The sequence below is a fragment of the Cyprinodon tularosa genome, unplaced genomic scaffold (assembly GCF_016077235.1).
Source record: "Cyprinodon tularosa strain WSP-4 unplaced genomic scaffold, ASM1607723v1 ctg101, whole genome shotgun sequence".
NCBI lineage: Eukaryota > Metazoa > Chordata > Actinopteri > Cyprinodontiformes > Cyprinodontidae > Cyprinodon > Cyprinodon tularosa.
The window spans coordinates 285,139-305,101 of record NW_024037794.1 but is presented as its reverse complement, the minus strand read 5'-3'; the positions used below and the strand labels follow the sequence as shown (position 1 = coordinate 305,101).

Sequence of the window (19,963 nt, the reverse complement as noted above, 5' to 3'; positions counted from 1 at the left end):
CATGGCTGGGGTTTAATGTTTGGACGAACTTTTGCCATAATGTCCGCATACGCCATGTAGAGATGATCTGTATCAAGTTTACTAGAATTAAATGAAAAGAGGACAATGTTGAGTCATGACAAGACAGCATTCTGAGTGAATCAACCCTTGTGAACCACTGGGGGTCTGACTGACCTCTTTTCTGTCAGGGCTGTTCGACTAAAGTGGAGAATAAGTTGGTGGAGGGGATCCGGTTTTGTTTCTTTCTTCTCTTCTTCCTCCTCTACCTCCTCCTGCTCCATTGCTTTCTAGACATTAGAGGACAAGCAAATGTAAGAGATAACTATGAAAATCCTCATCCAGATAAAACATGAGTCACTCACAGATAAATCATCTATCATCCTGTCCTCAAATGAGAAACCCTCCGTGTAAATCCAGTTGCGTTTGTATCCCTCAAGAAACATGTTTGAAGCTCTGTGCCTGAAAGAAAAGGAGTCGGACAATATGTCTGTTAGCCATCATAAGTGTTCGACCCATTCAGTAAATGTCTAACATAAGTTTAGGTTTCTTACCTTGCAATGTTGTAGAGCGGTGTCATTCTGAAGCAGGCCACCACGGCTCTGCGTCTCTGCTTAGACAACAGTTTGTGCCACACCATCTTCTTGGACTTAAAAGGATGCTCCGTCTTTTACAGACAGAAATCAAATTCACTAAAGGCAAGTCCAGTATAATAAGATATTTTGCAATAAAATACTACAGGAAGAGAGACACTGAAGGTAAAACAGCAATGAAACAGATGATATAACATTGAACATTTGCTCTGGACCACTCACCACTTCCAGGTGATAAAGGACAGCGGACACCTCCTGTACTCTCTTCACAACTTTCACTGGAGCGTCAGCATCTTCAGCCTTTCCTGCCATCTCTTTGTACAGGGCCATCTGCCAGCGCATGGAGGGGTTGTCCACCTTTCCACAAAAAAGGGACACAGACATTCCTCAGATGCTAAATTCCTAATTATCTATTGACCAACATGCCAAACCTTTAATCTTAAAAAATAACCCTTTGGTCACAGTGGCAGATATTACACCTTTCCCTGAAGATGGAGGTTGTTCTGCAGAAACTCTCTTACTTCTTCATCTGTGTCTCTCTGTAAAGTAAAAACAAACAGCTTTGTGAGCAACAGCTATCTCCATAACTAAATAGTTACTAGACAAAATAAATAATAAAGAGACATTACTAAAGAGTAGCGGATTTTGGCTAAGTTGATGAGCTCCTGATCAGCAGGAGAGCACATGTTCAGGCCTATGGGGAGCATCTTCTTTAAGGCAGCAACAATAAGGGATGTTTGAACAGAGTAACGATCTCCCCGTTTCTTCTTCTTGGTGCGCTCGGTGTCTGAGCCTCCACCCTGGGAAAAGGAACCACATCAGACCAAAAGAATTCATAATATTCCCTATAATCTTTGAACTGTAACACCTTGGACATGCATACCTCATTATATATAGAACATAAAGCAGAAAATAGCAATTCTCAAAAGATAGATTACTATGTATGATACATCTATTTACATGTGAAAGTTGGAATTTTTAGTCTTAACTGAGACTTAAAAAAAGCATTTTTTTTTAACAATAACCTAAACTTTTTGATGTTTTAAAACTGCAGTGCCTTGCAAAATGTCCCACCACTTCATACAAGTCCCATTCCGGTGTCTTTTAAAAGAGTTGCATGCATTGTGCAAGTGCGTCATTGAGTCATATTCAATCTTAATATTTGTATTCTTTGAAGAACCTCCTTCTGCTAGAAAAAAATATATTTTTGGCCTCTCTTCCATTCAAAATGTCTTTAACAAAGTTATATTGGTTGAAAATTGTGAGCAGACGTTTTTAAGGTCTCGCCACCAGTTCTTAATCTGATTTAGGTCTGGAAAATCATAACATGATCAAGTATTGCTATAAACCCTTCAGTAATTACTACGGTGCTGTGCGGCCGAACCTCAACCCTGGTCTTAGATTTAGACCAACTTTATTGTTATTGTGTACCGAGAGTTTATACAGAATGAAATAACATTGCTTACAGCTTACAATGATGGAATTATAGAGTGCATCAGAATGTAAACAGTATAGGAGTAGAGGAAACCACTATAAAAATAATGCTGCAATAGGGCGTTAATTATGAAAAGGTTCAAGTCTCAATTCTTTTGGAGTTTCTAATGGGTAATTTGAGGATTATGTTTTATGGATTATGTGACTCAATCCAGCTCCCTATCAGCTTTTACAAGCTCCCTTACCAGAGAAAAACCTTCCCTCAGCATGATTGTTCCAGCGCTGTGTTTTTCTATGGTGATGGGACATTTTCCTCAGACATTTTGGCCCAAAAAGTTCCATCTGATGAGGCAAAGTGAAGGTAGAAAATTGTGCAAGATGAGTTCTGCCTGTTGACAGATTCTTGCTCCTGTGCAGTTGATTTCTGCAGGTCATGCAGACCTACCATTGGTCCTAGCTATAGCCTTATCCCTGAGCTGTTTGGTGTGTTTCTTAGTCTTCCTAGTGCAGTTTTCTTCACTATAGCTCTCTTAAAAACCTCTGTGGCTGGAATTATTCTGAGAATAAATTACACACAAGTACAGCTACTAACTGAAAGGCAAATTGATGCACGTTTTATCAGAGTACAGAGGCACATCCCGCTTTGCAAGTTCTAATCGTAAAACATATTCAAAACATTACAGCCGTTGAACTTAGCTATCATATGGTTCTTGTTTTAGTCTTTGGACAAGTTTGTGTTTGTAATGTATGAAAACGTGTTTAAAGAGTAGGATTACTTCTGCAAGGCACTGCAGACTTTAAAGCAGGTTACTTGGATAACAACAGAAATGCCTAACTAACATAATTTAGGATTCTTGGTAAAGATCTGACTGTTATGCATAGGTAAAATATTACATTTGAGCATAAATTTTAGAAAAACAATCAAAATATGTGTTTACTATTTCTCTGAGCTCAGAGGGATAAACTGTGGGTGCAAAGAAAACTTGAGAGCAAAGTGGTGTCATAAGGGAGAGGAAGTCTGAAAAGAATGGATCTTATTAAAACAAATATATCACTTTTACATGAGCATGAGCATGCAAAAAAAATTATTCACTCAGGTACCCATTTAGTATTCTCTAAGCACTCTTACTTGTTAACTTTGTTAAAAGTTATAATATTGTATGTTGTTAGAGAATATGTGTTCATGTTAAACCTGTATGATGCATGCAGTTAAACAACCAAACATCTGTTTTTTTGGTTTATATCACTGTGCACTTCTCAAACTATGCGTTTTTGTTTTGTAAGAGTTCAATTCTTCTGTTAGCTGCTCTTTCTGGATTCCTCCAAAGTTGACAGATTAATATGAGAGGTCTAATGTGTGGTACACGAAGGTACCTTAGGATATGAATATATTTCCTCCATCATTATACATGCTCTATAAAACCGTTGATGTTTTCCATCCTTAAAGCAGTAAAAGATAAATAAATGTTCAGCAAAACACTATTACAGTTTGTACTATGAAAAACAACCTGACATGGTTTCATCTGTTCATGGATCTAATGACTGTGTGAGAAAGATTTCATTTAGTGGGGGATGTTAAGAAATACTCATTTTTAATATGCAACAAGTGTTGATGCCAATACTGTTAATACTTTGTATCTGCCACTTTTTAAAAGCAATAATTTATTTTTACACTTAGAATAAACAGAAAGAAGTCTTTGACCATTCGCTTTTCTCACCTTCTCTTTAGAGACCATTCACCGGGCTCTCTTATGCTCTGTCTGTTTAGCTCACCTTGTGGGCTTTCTGCATGTAAATTATTTAAGTTTGGGGAATGAGACAATAATAGAACATAGCTGATTTCTGAACCTTTTATCTTTTTATGTTAATTTTTCTGTATCTTGAATCATTATCATCATTATTCTTTTGGATGACCCTGTGATTATCTATTTTCTGGCGACCATATTTGTATTAAAAATGTTGTGGTATTTAACACTGTTCAGAATGCGAAGGACTCTTTCAGGGTTTCCACGGTTTTTGGAAGAGAATCACATAAACAGCACGATGGATCCCTTAGTGTAATTTACAGAAGACATTAGGTGATTTTTAGTGAAGCCCGGACCTTCAATGACTATCAAAGTTTTGTGTTTTAACTGTGGTTAGAGTCGAAATGATGTATTAAAAAAAACAAAAAAAAAATAGCCTTTAATTTATAAAGTTTTTTTAGCTTTTCTTTCAGGGTTGTAAAAAAACAACCCTGACAATCTTGACTATATTTTTTTTCTATCAATCACTTTACACTAAACCGTTCTCGAGTGCTTGCAGCTTAAATGTTCAAGTTGAGTTTAATCCAATCAATGTTAATGTTCCAGTTAAAATCCTGATAACACTTCAGAGATCATAGTGAGAGTACATTATACCCGTCTGTTGTTTTTCGTTAAGTAAAATGTTTGTCAATTATAAAGATCAAATTAAAAATCTAGGCTCTAAGAAAATATTGTCACATACTTTAAATGAGCAGGAGAAACTGGAAGTGTGACAGTGTCATTTTAATGACACTGTCACAAGTACAGCACAACAAAATTAACTCTCTGCATTTAACCCATCCACCAACCCATCACCAACAGTGGGCTGCCATTGTGCAGCGCCCCGGAAGCAGTGTGGGGTTAAGGGTCTTTGCTCAGGGACCCAGAGTGGCAGTCTGTGGGGGTGGGGCTCAAACTCAGAACCTCTGGATTCCAAGTTCTATGCCCTAACCACTAGGCCACCACTCTGCCATATATAGAACTTTATTGATCTCACAATGGAGAAATGAACTCTCTGCATTTAACCCATCCCCTTGGGAGAAGTGGGCTGCCATTGTGTGGTGCCCGGAGAGCATTGTGGGGTTAAGGGTATTTTGCTCAGGGAAATAGAGTGGCAGTCTGTGGAAGTGGTGCTTGAATTCAGAACCTCTGGATTCCAAGCACAATGCCCTAACTACTAGGCCGCCGCTCCCCTAAAACACACTAAAAGTATTTCTATACAATAGTTGTATCCTTGTCCATTTTTAGGACAATTATGTATTAAGATTGGATGTGATTGTATGAAAATGAAAAGTTGTGGGTTTTTTTCTGTTTTGTATTTGTTTGTTTTTTGTTTTTTTACTTTCCCATGTGAGATTTTTCTGCTGGAATAAATTTGGATTTTATTGTAAGCTGTTAACCAGTCACACGAAAATCACCAAAAAATGACTTTGAAATAAATTAAAAGCTTGAATAAATTTAGCTGCTGTTTTTTTTAACCCTGGAAGGGTCCAACCTGTCATATAAAAGGACAATAACCTTACTGTGACAGTATGAGGCTGCAAATTTGGAAGCACCAAATACATCTAGCAGACATAACACCACAGTTGAGGGTGAAAGCTTTAAAGGAATAGTACACCCAAAACATGATTAGCCTTCATTTTCTACTCACCCCCATGCTGAACAACACTCTAGAGTACTTTTTTGATATCTCAAATGCATCTGGAGATCTGGGAGGCTTCTTGCTGTCTGCTGACATTCAAATAATGGAGGTGCCCAGCGCCCGAGGCAGAAAGGTCCATAAAAGTCCACAAAAAAAACGTTTCAATATTCCTCCATACTGCTCGTCCAATGTATTCCAAGTGTCCTGAATGGGTAGCATCCATAATTTACTCGAAACAAAGTCATTTAGAATGTTTTTAGAGCATAAACAGTAGTGTATAGGATTTCCTGAAAGCGCGTTCACGACGCTACGGAAACCGCAGCAGACCAAACCAGACGAAAGTGCGCATTCAGCTCGGCAAAGAACTCATGCTCTTCCTCAACACTGAAGTCCTCAGACATTTTTCTTTGCACAGGTAAACAGCACATTTCTTCTTCTACGCTTGCATTATTGGCAGAGCAGACGCTGAATGCGCACTTTCATCGGGTTTGGTCTGCCGGCTTCCGTAGCGTTGTGAACACGCAGGTGCACGCTTTCAGGAAATCCTATACACTACTGTTTATGCTCTAAAAACATTCTAAATGACTTTGTTTCGAGTAAATTCTGGATGCTACCCACTCAGGACACTTGGAATACATTGGACGAGCAGTATGGAGGAATATTGAAACGTTTTTTGTGGACTTTTATGGACCTTTCTGTCTCGGGCGCCATAGACCTCCATTATTTGAATGTCAGCAGACAGCAAGAAGCCTCCCAGATCTCCAGATGCATTTGAGATATCAAAAAAGTACTCCAGGGTGTTGTTCAGCATGGGGGTGAGTAGAAAATGAAGGCTAATCATGTTTTGGGTGTACTATTCCTTTAAACTCATCGCTATATTAGGTGTGCCAAATGGTGATGTATCTAATGCAGCACAGAGTAAATATCAACAGTATGATTAAAGTCTATACAGATTTATTTTTTACTTTAAAAAAAAAGTATTTTCTGTGGGATTTTAATGGAAATAAAACTGAAACCAAAGTTGAGTGCAAATTTTAGATGATTCATCATTAAACTTTTTTTTTTTAACTTATCAAACATGGACATTTTTATCAACCCCTGCTACCATAAGGGATATCCACTTCTAACAGCAACCGCTATCAAGCAAAATATATTTCATGTCACACAGAGGTAGTTCAGAGGGTGCAAACATTTTAGAGAAGTCATAAAAATAAGTGTGAATTAATGTTTTAGTCAGGTTCATGGTCCTTTTAATTTCAAGAGGGAACCCAACAGGTGTGAGAAAACCTACTTCTGTGATATTAAGCATCAAACCATGTATTAGTCTGCAAAGCTGTAAGTCTAGAGGAAACTAAGCCATGATGTCCAATGGCATTTTAAGGGAGGAGAAAAGAAAGAGCACAGAGAAGACTAACATCGTCCCCTAGAGGCAAAAAACTACATTACAGAAACATACAGCTCTACTACCTCCAATGACAGTAAAAAAAAAAGCAAACAAGAAGTCCCCAACTCAGCTATAACAGATAAAATGGGTAAACTCAGTGAGAGGATGATGGCACTGAGCTTTCAGTTGGATCCATGTAAAGACCAGTGCCATGAGCCCAACTCTACAGATGTTTACTTTCATCAAGCGCCTCCAGACTCCCCTCCTTACACACTGGCAGGACTGGCAACAGCCCACAGGCAGACTGTATGTGTTTGGGATCCTCTTAGAAAGTGAGCATCTTTAACTTGCTATTATTCATTTTTTGATTTCACAAGTTAAAGTGGAGTTAGAAATGTCTCTATGTAAGTGTTTGGCTTTGTATGTGTCTGTAACTAGGAACAAATACAGAGCTGGCCCAAGACTATTTACTCTAAGCTTTTTAGAAAGACCCCCCAGCCAGCAGGGGGCTCTAAACTTCTAAAGCTCACACACTGAATTTTATATATCCAAAGTTCATATTTGCTTTAATGTTTAAAATACAATTCGGATAAATTTTAAGTCAAAACTTTATTCTTTTTTTTTTTTTTTTTTTTTTTATACCAAATTTCCTAGCATTCATCTAAAAGTCTTAACTAAATGTAGTTAGTTTAATGATGTCTGTCAATTTCTGTGGACGGGGTGGCTTTTAAATTAAATAATGATGTAGGGGCACTTACTGCTAAACAAATAAATGATTTTCTCTTAAAAGCTTGCAGGATTTGCTGTGTTCTACAGTAGAGCCGTTGCATAAATCTGTTGTTTAAAAAAAAAAGGAAAAATAGCAAATAAAAAATGAAACTATAACAACAGGACTAAATGGGTAATTTCGTCCTCGAATGCTATTCCGTGCTATGCTATGATATGCGATTCAATTAAAGAAAAAAATGTAAACTTAAACTTAACATAGTCTTTATTTTTTTCGGATTATAGAGGGCAGCTCACTATAAGCCCACTTAATTATTTTTAAAAACTGGAAAGATACATAGATATAACCGTACCGGTCTATAAGTCGCTGATATCTACCGAACTGTCTCCCACCAAACCTGTAGGGGAGCTCTGCATATCGCCCCTGGAGTAGGGACAAAGAGCAGCAGTAAGAGCTTCTAATGAAAGACGGGGCTTTATTTATTTCAGCTCTGCAGGACTTGAGCCCGATCTCTTCATTGGTTCGGCAAGTTTAATGCCGCAAATAAATGGCAAAATGTGTGAATTCGGGACATTTCTTCTCCGTCGTGCCTGCCGCTAGTATGTTATTGTGCTAGATAAAAATTAGCCCCTTATTCTTTCATTTCCAACTTTGACTTTCCCCTCTGGAGGTTCGGAAAAATCCACAGAAAAAGATCACCTTCTTATAAGCTGCATAGTTCAAAGCGTAGGGAAAAAGTAGCAGCTTATAGTCTGGATAATACAGTATCCAAGGTGGTTAAATAAATAAGGAGTCCCCTAAAACACTTTATATGCGTGCAATTATATGAGAATAAAATCCCATTCTATTTTTATTTATTTTTTTTATGTTAGGATATTACATTCGAGCTAGCAATTCAATTTTAATAAAATCCTGAGAAGGATTTAGTGTTTGATTGAGACTTAAGTTGATCAAAAGAAAAAAAACATTGATCTGTTCTATAACAGCCAGAGGTTTTGTTTTCGTCCTTAATGACTAAAGGAAGAAGGTGATTTTAAATTGAATCATACCTGAGATAAAAAAAAAAAGAAAAGAACAAATTTCCAAATATCCAAAACTTTTTTTTTATATTCCAGCAATTAAACTTTTGATTGTAAAAAAAAAAAAATCATGTTTTTGCGTTTCTCTGAAATACCAGCAGAACCATCAGACAATCAAAGTTGGTCTTTAAGAAAATAAACTGTGCTTTTACAGAACTTAATGCTATAAACCTGATGCCTTAGAGTTAAACAAGAATTTCAAATTAAATTGGGACCCTGAATCAAGTTCTGCTGAGGGGCCTCAAAAATTCTTGGGCCGGCTCTGTCAGAATGAAAGTAAGTGTATGCACGATCATTGGTGTTCTTTGTAGATCAAAGGTGAATGTGGATCAGATGTGCCAGTGTGCCGGAGGGGTTGATGAAAATTTCCCCCAGAAGTGAGGTGCCATGCGGTCAGCACAGCGATCGTGCAGAAAAAAGTCTAACCTCTGTGTCACCGCCCTGGAAACACAGCCGCAACCCAAAAGAAGAGCACAGAGGACAGCCAGAGAGAGAATATCGTTAACACAACTGCTACTCTTTGGAATAAATAAAGGGAGCTAATATACAAGCCTTGAGAAAATACAGCAAACTATAACACATTCCACCGAGCCCTGTAAAAAGAGTCCACCATTTGCAAAACCAGACATACCATAGAATTACAGTTTAGTTTGTTTTTAAATATGGCCAAAAATTACATTTTCTTTTTCTTTAAAACATATCACAGAACCCAAGGGTAGTTATATAGACTTTAAATGGCCTCTATGTGGTTTTCTTGAAATAAGAAATATAATGAACTCATGATAATGAGACATTTTGCTATTGGGAAAATGCTTTGATCTTGAAGTCACTAGATGGATTACTTCAGTGTCATTATTTTCAACCCAGTTTGGTTAACAAGTATTGCTATACAATTCACTTTTTAATCATTTTTTGTGCTTTCATAGAGCTGTAAATGATGACACGTCTAACCAAAATAGGACGATTGAATGTTTAACCATCATCTGGAACATTTAAAATCTCTTATTAGTGTTTTATTTCATAGGCTCAAAATACAATGTTATGTTGGGGGTTTTATTGTCATTGAAAAACTACCTGTTGATTTGATAACAAGATAATCAAAATTTCTGTTGCATTATGGGTAACCAGGAGGTCAGAATTACTGTTTAATTAGAAAACTAGCATTGTCTAATAACAATATCCGAATATAGTTCGTCTTTATTGCTGTCATAATGTCATTTCAAATGTCAAATATGTTACTAATAAAAATCTTGCTATTTTCTAATATCCTGCATATTTCTTAACCTTCTGATAGTCATACATATCTATATATAGATTAATTATATAAATAAATAAAGAGTAATGAGATTTGTAAATCAGTTAGTGCATATGAGACACATAAGAATGTTAATTTCTCCTTTTCTCTGAGGAACTTTTCAAGGTGAGTTTTTCAAGTTGGATTGGAAGCATCGGTGGAGGCCATTTCTTACCAGATATGTTCAGTTGGTTAAATTGAATTAAAGTCTTCTCAGTAAAGATAGATGCTATCCACTTTTAAGGACATTTTTTTTAAGAAGAATGAATAAATAGATATACTAACAAATACATGTTCTCCACCAACTAATGACATAGAATTTCCCCCAAAATTGACTCTAAGTATCACAGAAATATTTATTTTTCAGATCTTTTATAAGTTGGAATTTTTTTTATATATAATTTTTCAAAAGAATCAACTCATTTATTGATTTTTGCAAGTTGTTTATTTGTTTCCTTGAAACAGAAAATTTTAAAAAGTGACATGGTCATAAAAAAAGGTCTTAAAATTTTCCCTACTATAAAGTTTTTTTTAGCTAACTAGTGACAAACATGGCCTTTTGGATTGTAAAGGTTGCAGACCGCTGGTTTAGGGAATGCACCCTGCATAAGAAAATGCTTTATCTTTAAGGGCAAGGAAAATAAATTCTTCCATGGAAATCCACCATAGTTACCTCAAGTAACCAAAAACTAAAAAAAAAATTCCCTCTAGTAAATATCTCATTAACATGCAAAGATTATTTTGATCATCCTTGAATCAAGATATAAAGAGTTGCTTTCTCTTTAGAGTTATCACAAGAAACCACATAAAAACATCAGCAACCATAATATTATTACAGCTTTTGAACTGATTAATTAAAATATCAACTGCCTGTAAATTTGATAGAGACCAATTAAGTTTCACAAAAATGTAAAAGTATCTGTAAATGTTAAAACAATGACTTATGACATCAAAGGTAAAAACAGTGCCTAAAATGAAATTCAGCAATATCTCACCTTGCTCATTTTGCTCTTGCTGTCAGCAGTTAGGAATGACATGTTATTGATCTCATTCATCACCACAAAGTTCTGTTCTTCTCGTTTGAAGTTCTGAAAGCAAAAAAATGTTAAATGATTGAGGTTAACTTTCCAACTGCTGCTTGATATTTAAAGGCCAGATGAACAAACTCACGTGTGATTTGGACCAGAAAATAAAGACTTCTCCAGCCATTCGAAAGAGTTCTTCAGCATCTGGGTCTGGGCAGGTCAACCACCTCGCTCTGTTATGAAGGAATGACTTTACTGCTTAGGCTAACAGCTTTTAGAGGAAAAGGCAAGGCAGAAAAAAAGTAGGAATCCTGGTTAAGAAGCTTAACATGATGCTGGTAATTTTCCCGTACCTGTTGTTGTCCACATAGCGAATAAGTAGAGGATAGAGAGCATACAAGTCTCTGCAGAGCACAGCGAACTCGTCCCGTATGGTCCCATCTTCCTCATCCCCCTCTGATTTCCCCTCCATCCGTAAATGGTCCTCCTCAGCCACCACCTTTGACGTGCGTTTCTTCAGCTTCTCCATTGTGGGAATGAAGTGGGATTTAAGCATTTCTGGCTTTGCCCTGCTTACAATGGGCTGGGAAAACACTATCAGAAAAAGCAAATTTAGCCATGTCACCTGAACAGAAATTCTAATTTAGTCCTTTAAAGTAGGTTTATGAAGCGCTCACCAGCCAACCTCTTCATCCATGAGGCTTCATCAATACCCAGATTGTTGACTACAATTTTCATGATGCTGCCCAGAAGCTGATTCAGATGTTCTGATGTAACCTCGGTGCAGAGTTGATCCTGCATCTCAGGGAAGTTTTCGGGTCCCCTTTCCCACCACCGAGGCAGGTAGTTGCACAGCATGGGTAAAGTGATTTCAATGACATGAGGCATTTCAGTATAGCGGGCCCCTGATTCTGCCAAGTCTCCAATCTCCTTTAGCAGAAGGTCCAGCGGTGGAATGTCAGGACATAACTCTTGGACCGCATTAGGAAGACCGAGGACTTGGCAAGAGAAGCAGTAAAAGAAAAATTAGAAAGACTTTCATTCTGAGTAAGGAATTAGATGAGTAGTAAAAGAATTTAATCTCACTGGCTCTCTCCCTTGGCGTCTTTGTGGTGTACACAGAGAATGCGTTAAATTCATTTAGATGAGGCTCTAAGTAGGCCACAGGCATTGCTGCTGCAAGATGAGCTAGACACTCCCCAAGTGCTGGTCTCTGCCTGGTAACAAAAAAAAACATCTGAGTTAGACATTATTCGGATAAAAATGTAATATTTTTCTACACTCATGTTCCAAAGTGTGACCAAGGGGCTTGGGGGTTTTAAACAGTGCATGTACTAAATGTTAGGGTGATACTAAATGTGTGGCCTTGTTTTTTATTATTAATTATTTGTTTATTATTATTTATTAATCCAGGATGTCATCATTTAAATTAATTATCTCTTTTTTTTTTTTTTAAGTAGACTTAAGTTGTCAGTCAAGGGTTTTAGCCTGGCTTTGAATTTAAGCAGAAAATAGGACTACAAACATTCAGTGGTTTATCAAAAGCGGACATGGTTGCAAATCATAAAAGAAGATTAATCCATACCATGTCACATCACCGCCAAAATTTTGGTTCTTGTTTATATATTTATTTTTGTAAGCAAAGCAACCTTCAAGCCAATTCAGGGTACAATGATTAACAGAGCACTTTTCCACCGAAATCTGTCCACTTTATTTGTTTAATTAAATATTACAAGAGCTCCTTTATTGTGTATTAAGTAATGTGTGGTCATTTGTTTTCATGAAGGCTAAAATGAAAAAAAAAAATTAAGTATTAATTCAGTAAAAATTAAAAAATTTTTGGTGCCCTTACGCACGTTTTACGGGACACTTTTGGCCCTAATATCAAAAAGTTTGGACACCAATGATTTAAACTAGGGGTTCTGCAATGTAACAGACGGGCTTGCACCCTCAAAAATACATAAAATAACTACACCTTATATTTCTACTTGAATATTAGTTAAACAATTATCTTTATTAGATGGATTTATTACGTTTTAAATACATTTTGTTTTGCAAAAACGCATTGTATCTTTTGGTTAATCCTTTTAAATGTACTTTTAATGATTTATTGAGAATTTTTCTAATTCAATGGTGCATTTTACAATTTAATGATACATTATATATTCAAATCATGTATTAAGCAAATAAATACATAAATAAATAACTACATAAACAATGGCTGCATTTACCTATATATTGTGGCTCTTGTGGTCAGAAAATGTACTTACTTATTTGATATATTGATTAATGCTATTAACTCACTATACAAGTTTTTACTTAGTGTGTTTCACCTGCAAGGCCACAAAATGTCTGAGTCAGAAGAGTTTTGCATTCAAGAAATACTTCTTCCCATAATAAAGATTATTTCTCAAGGTTTATTCATAAGATGTTACAGTTTAACCAAAGTGTCTGTAATTAGTTTTCATTATTGTAAGTAAGGGGGAACGAACGCTGCCCAGGCAGAACAGGGCTGATTACCATGAAATAAGGGCCGTATGATGAACTGTTCTCTCTTTGATAAAAATAAAGTGCCAACTGAGTGAAATCCCACGATCTCCGTTTATTTCACTGTGTTGATTAGTTGAATACCTTCATACAGTATATTTACAGGATCACATCACAACCCCACTTAGAGAGACAGTTGGAGAATTTATTCATTTTTAGATACTGCATTATCACCATATTAAAGGAATAGTACACCCAAAACATGATTAGCCTTCATTTTCTACTCATTTTCTACTACTTTGATATCTCAAATGCATCTGGAGATCTGGGAGGCTTCTTGCTGTCTGCTGACATTCAAATAATGGAGGTCTATGGTGACCGAGACAGAAAGGTCCATAAAAGTCCACAAAAAACGTTTCAATATTCCTCCATACTGCTCGTCCAATGTATTCCAAGTGTCCTGAGTGGGTAGCATCCAGAATTTACTCGAAACAAAGTCATTTAGAATGTTTTTAGAGCATAAACAATAGTGTATAGGATTTCCTGAAAGCGCGTTCACGACGCTACGGAAACCGCGGCAGACCAAACCAGATGAAAGTGCGCATTCAGCTCGGCAAAGAACTCATGCTCTTCCTCAACACTGAAGTCCTCAGACATTTTTCTTTCGTTGTTTCTTTCTTTGCACAGGTAAACAGCACATTTCTTCTTCTACGCTTGCATTATTGGCAGAGCAGATGCTGAATGCGCACTTTCGTCTGGTTTAGTCTGCCGGCTTCCGTAGCGTCATGAACGCGCAGGTGCGCGCTTTCAGGAAATCCTATACACTACTGTTTATGCTCTAAAAACATTCTAAATGACTTTGTTTCGAGTAAATTCTGGATGCTACCCACCTAGGACACTTGGAATACATTGGACGAGCAGTATGGAGGAATATTGACACGTTTTTTGTGGACTTTTATGGACCTTTCTGTCTGGGGCGCCATAGACCTCCATTATTTGAATGTCAGCAGACAGCAAGAAGCCTCCCAGATCTCCAGATGCATTTGAGATATCAAAAAAGTACTCTAGAGTGTTGTTCAGCATGGGGGTGAGTAGAAAATGAAGGCTAATCATGTTTTGGGTGTACTATTCCTTTAACCCTACTTCAATCCTATGCCTTTTTTTCCATACTTACATATTTCCATAATTTAGAGGTCAGGCTGTGGGACAATTACTAAAAAGGTGTCATTCTCCTTACTACTGTAGCACCATTGTGTACATCATTCAAGTTACCTCTCAACATGTGGGTTCTTGACGGTCCCAACTGAGTAGATGCTACACATGATGCGATAACAGGAAATCTGCAGATCATCCACTACATACAAATAACCAGAGGCATATACAGTAGAGTCAGGTTAAATTATTATAAACAATTAATTTAAAAACAATGGTAAGAAAACTCACAAATGACATCATCTCCAAACTGATGCTGGGCGATGTGATCAAAAAGAGAGGTAAGCACCGGCAGCAGGGCAATAGTCGTGTAGTTGATATTCTGCGAAACACCTTTCACTTGCTTTCATGGAGAAGGCAGACAGCATTCAGGATTTAGATTAAATTCCAGTTTCATTTTGTGTCCTAAGCAGTTAAATGTTGGAAATAATTTAAAACTTAATGTACTTGGTTGCCTTTGGATACTTTGCCCAGTTTGAGGTTCTCCACCATCTTCTCCACATCATCGGCAGCACTCTCAAAGAATGACCGCAAGCCTGCTTTCACAATCTCAGGCCCTGATTTCATCACAGTCCTTCAAGAGCACAAAACATAAATGCAGAAACATCAAACTCAAAGAGAGAAATAAAGATGCATTAATCCAGAGAGGTTTTCAGAAGCAGCAAACCTTGCGTCCAAAGAACGAGCCAGGATGTGAAGACAGTTTACTATTGCAGAAGCATCCGTTCCTACATAAACAAGCATAGGTTGATTTATTTTGAAATAAACTCAGCATATATTCATTTATTTAGAGTTTTTCAGGGCCGAGTCAAAAGAGGGCTGATGACTCAGGAAAGTATACGGGCAACAAAAGAATTAGAAATAGATCTGCATCTTACCAAAGAGAGAAACTCTGTGCCTCACCAAAGCAGCCATTTTACAGAAGATACTATGACAAGCAAGGAAAAAAGCAAAGAGACATCCAAGAAAAGACGAGAATAATAAAGTGAGGGGAGTTAAGAAAAGTAGAGAAGCTCAACCAAGCTATACATCTCTAAAGATGAGAGAACGCACCTTGCAATCATCTCCTTCTCCTTATTGGAAGAATGACCGCCGCTACCGAGGACTTTTGCAGGTGTTGATAGGAAGTAGAGGCAGTGATTTTTGAAGTACTGATTGATTAAAGGCATCAAGATCTACAAAAATGTATTTTTCATTAGTACCACAATGAGGGTAAGCCTTGAAAATGTCATAATGGTTACACAGTAGCCTTACCTTAGCAAAGAATTTGATTTCTTGCTCATGAGGAGACTTTTCCACTCGTCCACTGCTCACCACAGCCTCTATAAAACACAAAGCAAATCATGGCAATATTACATTAGCACTGGCTTAAAAAAGTTTTATTTTTTTCTCCAACATCAATGCATTTTTTTTTTTAGATATGCAAAACACTCATGTAATTGTTATTTCCAATTTTGCTCCACTGTACCGAGGTGAGCTATGAACTCCTGGGCTATTTCCATCCATTTCAACAGCTTCTGCAGGAAGCCATAAGCAAACCTCTTTTCAATGGACGATATCTCAGACTCCATGTCTTTCAGGCCCCTAAAGACACATAGAGAGGACATCTTGACACATTCTTTATTCTAGTGAACAAACCTGTTTTAGTTCAGTATGAAAGGCAGTGGTGGAGCTAAGGGGGGGCAGAGGAGGGTGAAACTATCTCAGGGAAGTAGACAAATTATGAGAATCAATACGTTATTTAACTATTGGAGTTTCTAAATGTCATTCTTCCAATAATCTAAGTGCATTTTAGGCACAAAGGGGATAAGATTTGTGTATTTAAAATACCATTTTTAAACAATGTAAGAAAAAGATCTGAAAACAATTGTGCATATGTCAGCGTTTGAATATGTTTATAAATGGGTGATTTAATATCTTAAAAAGAGAAGCAAGATAAACCACTGTAGACTAAAGGCCATTTATCATATAAACTGTTGGTTGTGCAAAAACAAGTTACATTTTTTTCAAGATTTTGTCTTATCATATTTTAGGAGCAGATGAATTATTCTTTTTGCTTATAAATAGTGAGTAAGTGACTTTTACTTAGTAGTTAAAGGCATTACAGAGTTTTCTAATGATGCTGCCACTTGTGGCCAAAACACAGAACTGTAGCACTCTTCTGAGCATTCTCATAGCCTGCGCTTGTATTTAACAAGGTTTTTTTGTTTTTACTTTTTTCACTTTATACAGAGTTGCCATTGGTATCTGAGTCGAGCCGGAGGCCAGAGTATCCACAAAATCAATCTTGAATATAAAGGCTGCAATCTACTGTAGCTCTGGACACAGATCAGTAATGCAGAAAACAGATAAATGTGTTGCTATTAGGCAAGTTGTTTTTACTTCAACATGTCAGCTAGTAATGGCGCTGATGCTTCAAGCCATGTTTATGCACATCATAAGAACATCCAGGAAGAAGCAGCGTTGATTCGGAAAAAATGTTTCCATCTACTGTTTTGTGCAATAACCCTTTTTTCGCAAAAGCCAAAAAAACACCTAAAGTGAGCAGAAAAACTTTAGCAAATATGAAGCCTTTTTTTTTTTCTACTTTGCCGTTTCCATCAAGCTTTTCTGATGCAATTCTTAAAATATGCATTAGAAAAAGCTGATGGAAATACACCTTTCCTCTCAGTTTTTATGTAAACATTTCAACACCTCTCCAGGAGTCACTGTTAGTTCTGCCACGCAGGTCTAAACCAGCCTCTAGTCGAAGTGCTCCTGCTTTTACACTTTAAAAAAAGTGACTTTTCTGTGCAATACACTCTATTAGGGTTTACCTGTCCAGGGTGTACCCCACCTCTCGCCCATTGACAGCTGGAGATAGGCACCAGCACCCCTTTCAACCCCAACTGGGATTAAGCGCGACAGAAAATGGATGGAAGGATGGATTCCAGTTAGAATATCAAATTTCTGGCTGGCCCAAGAAAGATTGGGCAATTTAATTCAAAGGATATTTAATTCTTTGTTAAACTGTTTAAAATGAAAAATAAACTGTTTAATGTATATTAAATGTATATACTTTATTGGTTCAATTAATTTGGTGACATTTATCAAAAAAGTTTACCTAATATTAGTGAGTAATGTAACATAATGCAACGAAGTAAATCAATATGTCAAGGACAAGAAAATAAAAATATCTACTTAATTACAGTACTTCATAACAGCAAATACTACAGGGATATAAGAGTTACTTAAAATTTTGAGTAAAATGCTATTCGTGCTTATGAAAAACAATTACACTTTACTAAATTTGTATAAATAAATCTAACTTAAAACTTTGACGTAATGAAGTAAATGTTAGTTAATATCTTCAAAACAGTTATATCTTATGGAAAGTACAATTCACCTGATACTGGCAAGTGAATGTTACTTGATATTGCAGCTTTAAATTTTACCTAAACAATTTGCATGCAAATACTTCTTTTTCACAATTACATCGAAGAGCATGACATAACATCAGAGTAAAAGTATTCGGCTAACGTTCCTGGATGTTTTACCTTGTGACAGCATATCCATTGAGCTGTAGGAACTTGAGCAACTCGTAAGCCTTCTCTCGGTCTCTGGCCTTCTCTTTTGCTGTTAGGGTGTCGTAGGGCACCAGCAGAGGATGTGTCCCTCCTCCTACACAGACCATCACAAAAATATTTAATAGCAGCTCTATAGGATTTAAAATACCAAAAAATGCTTTACCTTTTGCTTGAAGCTCCAACTTTTTCTTGCGTCCCCAAGTATTATGATAATTCTCGGCCAGCTGCTCTGCCATTGACTGTGAACAAATGGAAGTTATCATTAATTATAAGCTTGAAAAAAGAAGGACTTTGTTAAATCCTCAACGCCATACCTGCAGATCTCTAGAAAGTGCCATGTGTGAAATGTCAATAGGTTGAGGACTATAGCCATGGCTCGGGTCATACGTTGCCTGCAACAGAAAGATCCTCTTGGATAGCATAGAAATGGCTCCTTACCGATATACAACAACTACACGAAACAGCTCCAAACCTGAGCAGTCTGGGAAATCTTTCTTGAAGCTGCCTTCTTCTTTTCTGACTCCTCTTCCTCTCTTGCTTTCTCGATGTTCCATTCCCATGCTATCATGGCTTTAATAGATTCTTTAATCGGCCAGCGGTAGATCTCTTTGTCCTTAACAGAAAGTCAGCCTATGTGACGCCCAGGCAGTTTCTGGAAATGTGTGAAACAAGGCTAAAGAGACAGTTTACCTTTTCTGAGAAGGTTTTGTATGGTCTGAGCATGGGATGGGTCTTTGCATTCTCATCCAGAACCTCACCGTATGACCAGTTATTTTGAATCTGCAAAAAAGATACATCTGACATTCATTATCACAAATAAAGTTTATTTTTGTGATAACTGTAGCATTTGCAATCAAAGAAACTGTTTTTTGTTGTTTTTTTTGTCTTAAATTACAGCAATGGATATCCAAGATATAATTTACAGTTATAGTAAGGTGTCTTACCTTTTCAAAAGCCCATTTATCGTGGGTGTACTCAGCATATTTGTTGATAAATGTATCCAGTCTCTCGGGGATAATGGTGCTATTGTTAAAGGCAAATATCAGATAAAACTTAGCTATGACGAAAAAGTAGCTGAAAAATGCAATCATTACGCAGAAATAAAGAAATTACTTTGTGGTCTCAACTGGTTTAGGATCAAAGTTTCCTTCTGCATCCACTGATGCCTTTTTCTCAGTTTTGGAGGAATAGCTGGCATCCACATAATCTGGAGGAATAGCTCCAGCGATGGCGCAGAGGCAGGGCATTGATATCTTGAAAATTTCAGCATCAAATTTCTGTATCATAAATGACAAAATGTTAAAGTAGTAACAAAAAAATACAGTATTGTCTGTTTAAAGAAGATATTTATACCAAAACAACATTTTACTTGTTCTGATGTCAGAATCAAAAAATTGAATGTATTTGGTTAATATTTTATGACAGACCAACACAAAGGGGCAAAATTAATATGTAAAGAAGATTAAAAAGAAAAAAAAAATTGTTTGAAAACAAATGGATTGAGCATGGAATATTTCCTTACTATTACTGTAATCTTTAGTTAATCTAAATTAAAACTCTAACTGGTCCACTCTAGCATGTTAAAATTGTTTCTAGTCAGTAAAGATATATAATAAATATAAATGTAAAAAAAAAAAAAAAAACTATTTATACTTTCACTTTTAAGTGCCTGTCAGTCATCCAGGTCATGTCAGCCATAAAACAGGCTTAAACTGGAGACATCTGGACTTTCGTTAAGG

The 19,963-nt window shown here is 36.7% G+C and overlaps 1 protein-coding gene across 7 annotated transcripts in view; it reads right to left on the bottom strand.

Annotated features, from left to right (window-relative positions):
- The window catches only part of LOC119778063 (ryanodine receptor 1-like), an 81,561-nt gene that overhangs the window by 22,825 nt on the left and 38,773 nt on the right, over positions 1 to 19,963 (bottom strand). For 4 of the 7 annotated variants that reach the window (XM_038277145.1, XM_038277171.1, XM_038277161.1 and 1 more), the window contains exons 53-80: positions 19,338 to 19,501; positions 19,169 to 19,247; positions 18,915 to 19,004; positions 18,697 to 18,837; positions 18,539 to 18,616; positions 18,388 to 18,463; positions 18,195 to 18,318; positions 16,127 to 16,242; positions 15,913 to 15,980; positions 15,712 to 15,833; positions 15,537 to 15,586; positions 15,326 to 15,386; positions 15,106 to 15,232; positions 14,890 to 15,001; positions 14,719 to 14,800; positions 12,046 to 12,176; positions 11,637 to 11,957; positions 11,313 to 11,553; positions 11,105 to 11,192; positions 10,930 to 11,022; positions 9,067 to 9,081; positions 1,220 to 1,390; positions 1,070 to 1,129; positions 813 to 947; positions 552 to 664; positions 363 to 459; positions 175 to 287; positions 30 to 81 (exon numbers count right to left, since the gene is read on the bottom strand). In XM_038277145.1, the coding sequence (XP_038133073.1) occupies positions 30 to 81; positions 175 to 287; positions 363 to 459; positions 552 to 664; positions 813 to 947; positions 1,070 to 1,129; positions 1,220 to 1,390; positions 9,067 to 9,081; positions 10,930 to 11,022; positions 11,105 to 11,192; positions 11,313 to 11,553; positions 11,637 to 11,957; positions 12,046 to 12,176; positions 14,719 to 14,800; positions 14,890 to 15,001; positions 15,106 to 15,232; positions 15,326 to 15,386; positions 15,537 to 15,586; positions 15,712 to 15,833; positions 15,913 to 15,980; positions 16,127 to 16,242; positions 18,195 to 18,318; positions 18,388 to 18,463; positions 18,539 to 18,616; positions 18,697 to 18,837; positions 18,915 to 19,004; positions 19,169 to 19,247; positions 19,338 to 19,501 (3,120 nt within the window). The remainder of the gene's footprint in view (positions 1 to 29; positions 82 to 174; positions 288 to 362; positions 460 to 551; positions 665 to 812; positions 948 to 1,069; positions 1,130 to 1,219; positions 1,391 to 9,066; positions 9,082 to 10,929; positions 11,023 to 11,104; positions 11,193 to 11,312; positions 11,554 to 11,636; positions 11,958 to 12,045; positions 12,177 to 14,718; positions 14,801 to 14,889; positions 15,002 to 15,105; positions 15,233 to 15,325; positions 15,387 to 15,536; positions 15,587 to 15,711; positions 15,834 to 15,912; positions 15,981 to 16,126; positions 16,243 to 18,194; positions 18,319 to 18,387; positions 18,464 to 18,538; positions 18,617 to 18,696; positions 18,838 to 18,914; positions 19,005 to 19,168; positions 19,248 to 19,337; positions 19,502 to 19,963) is intronic. The other 3 variants (XM_038277154.1, XM_038277191.1, XM_038277179.1) reach the window with 1 other exon arrangement.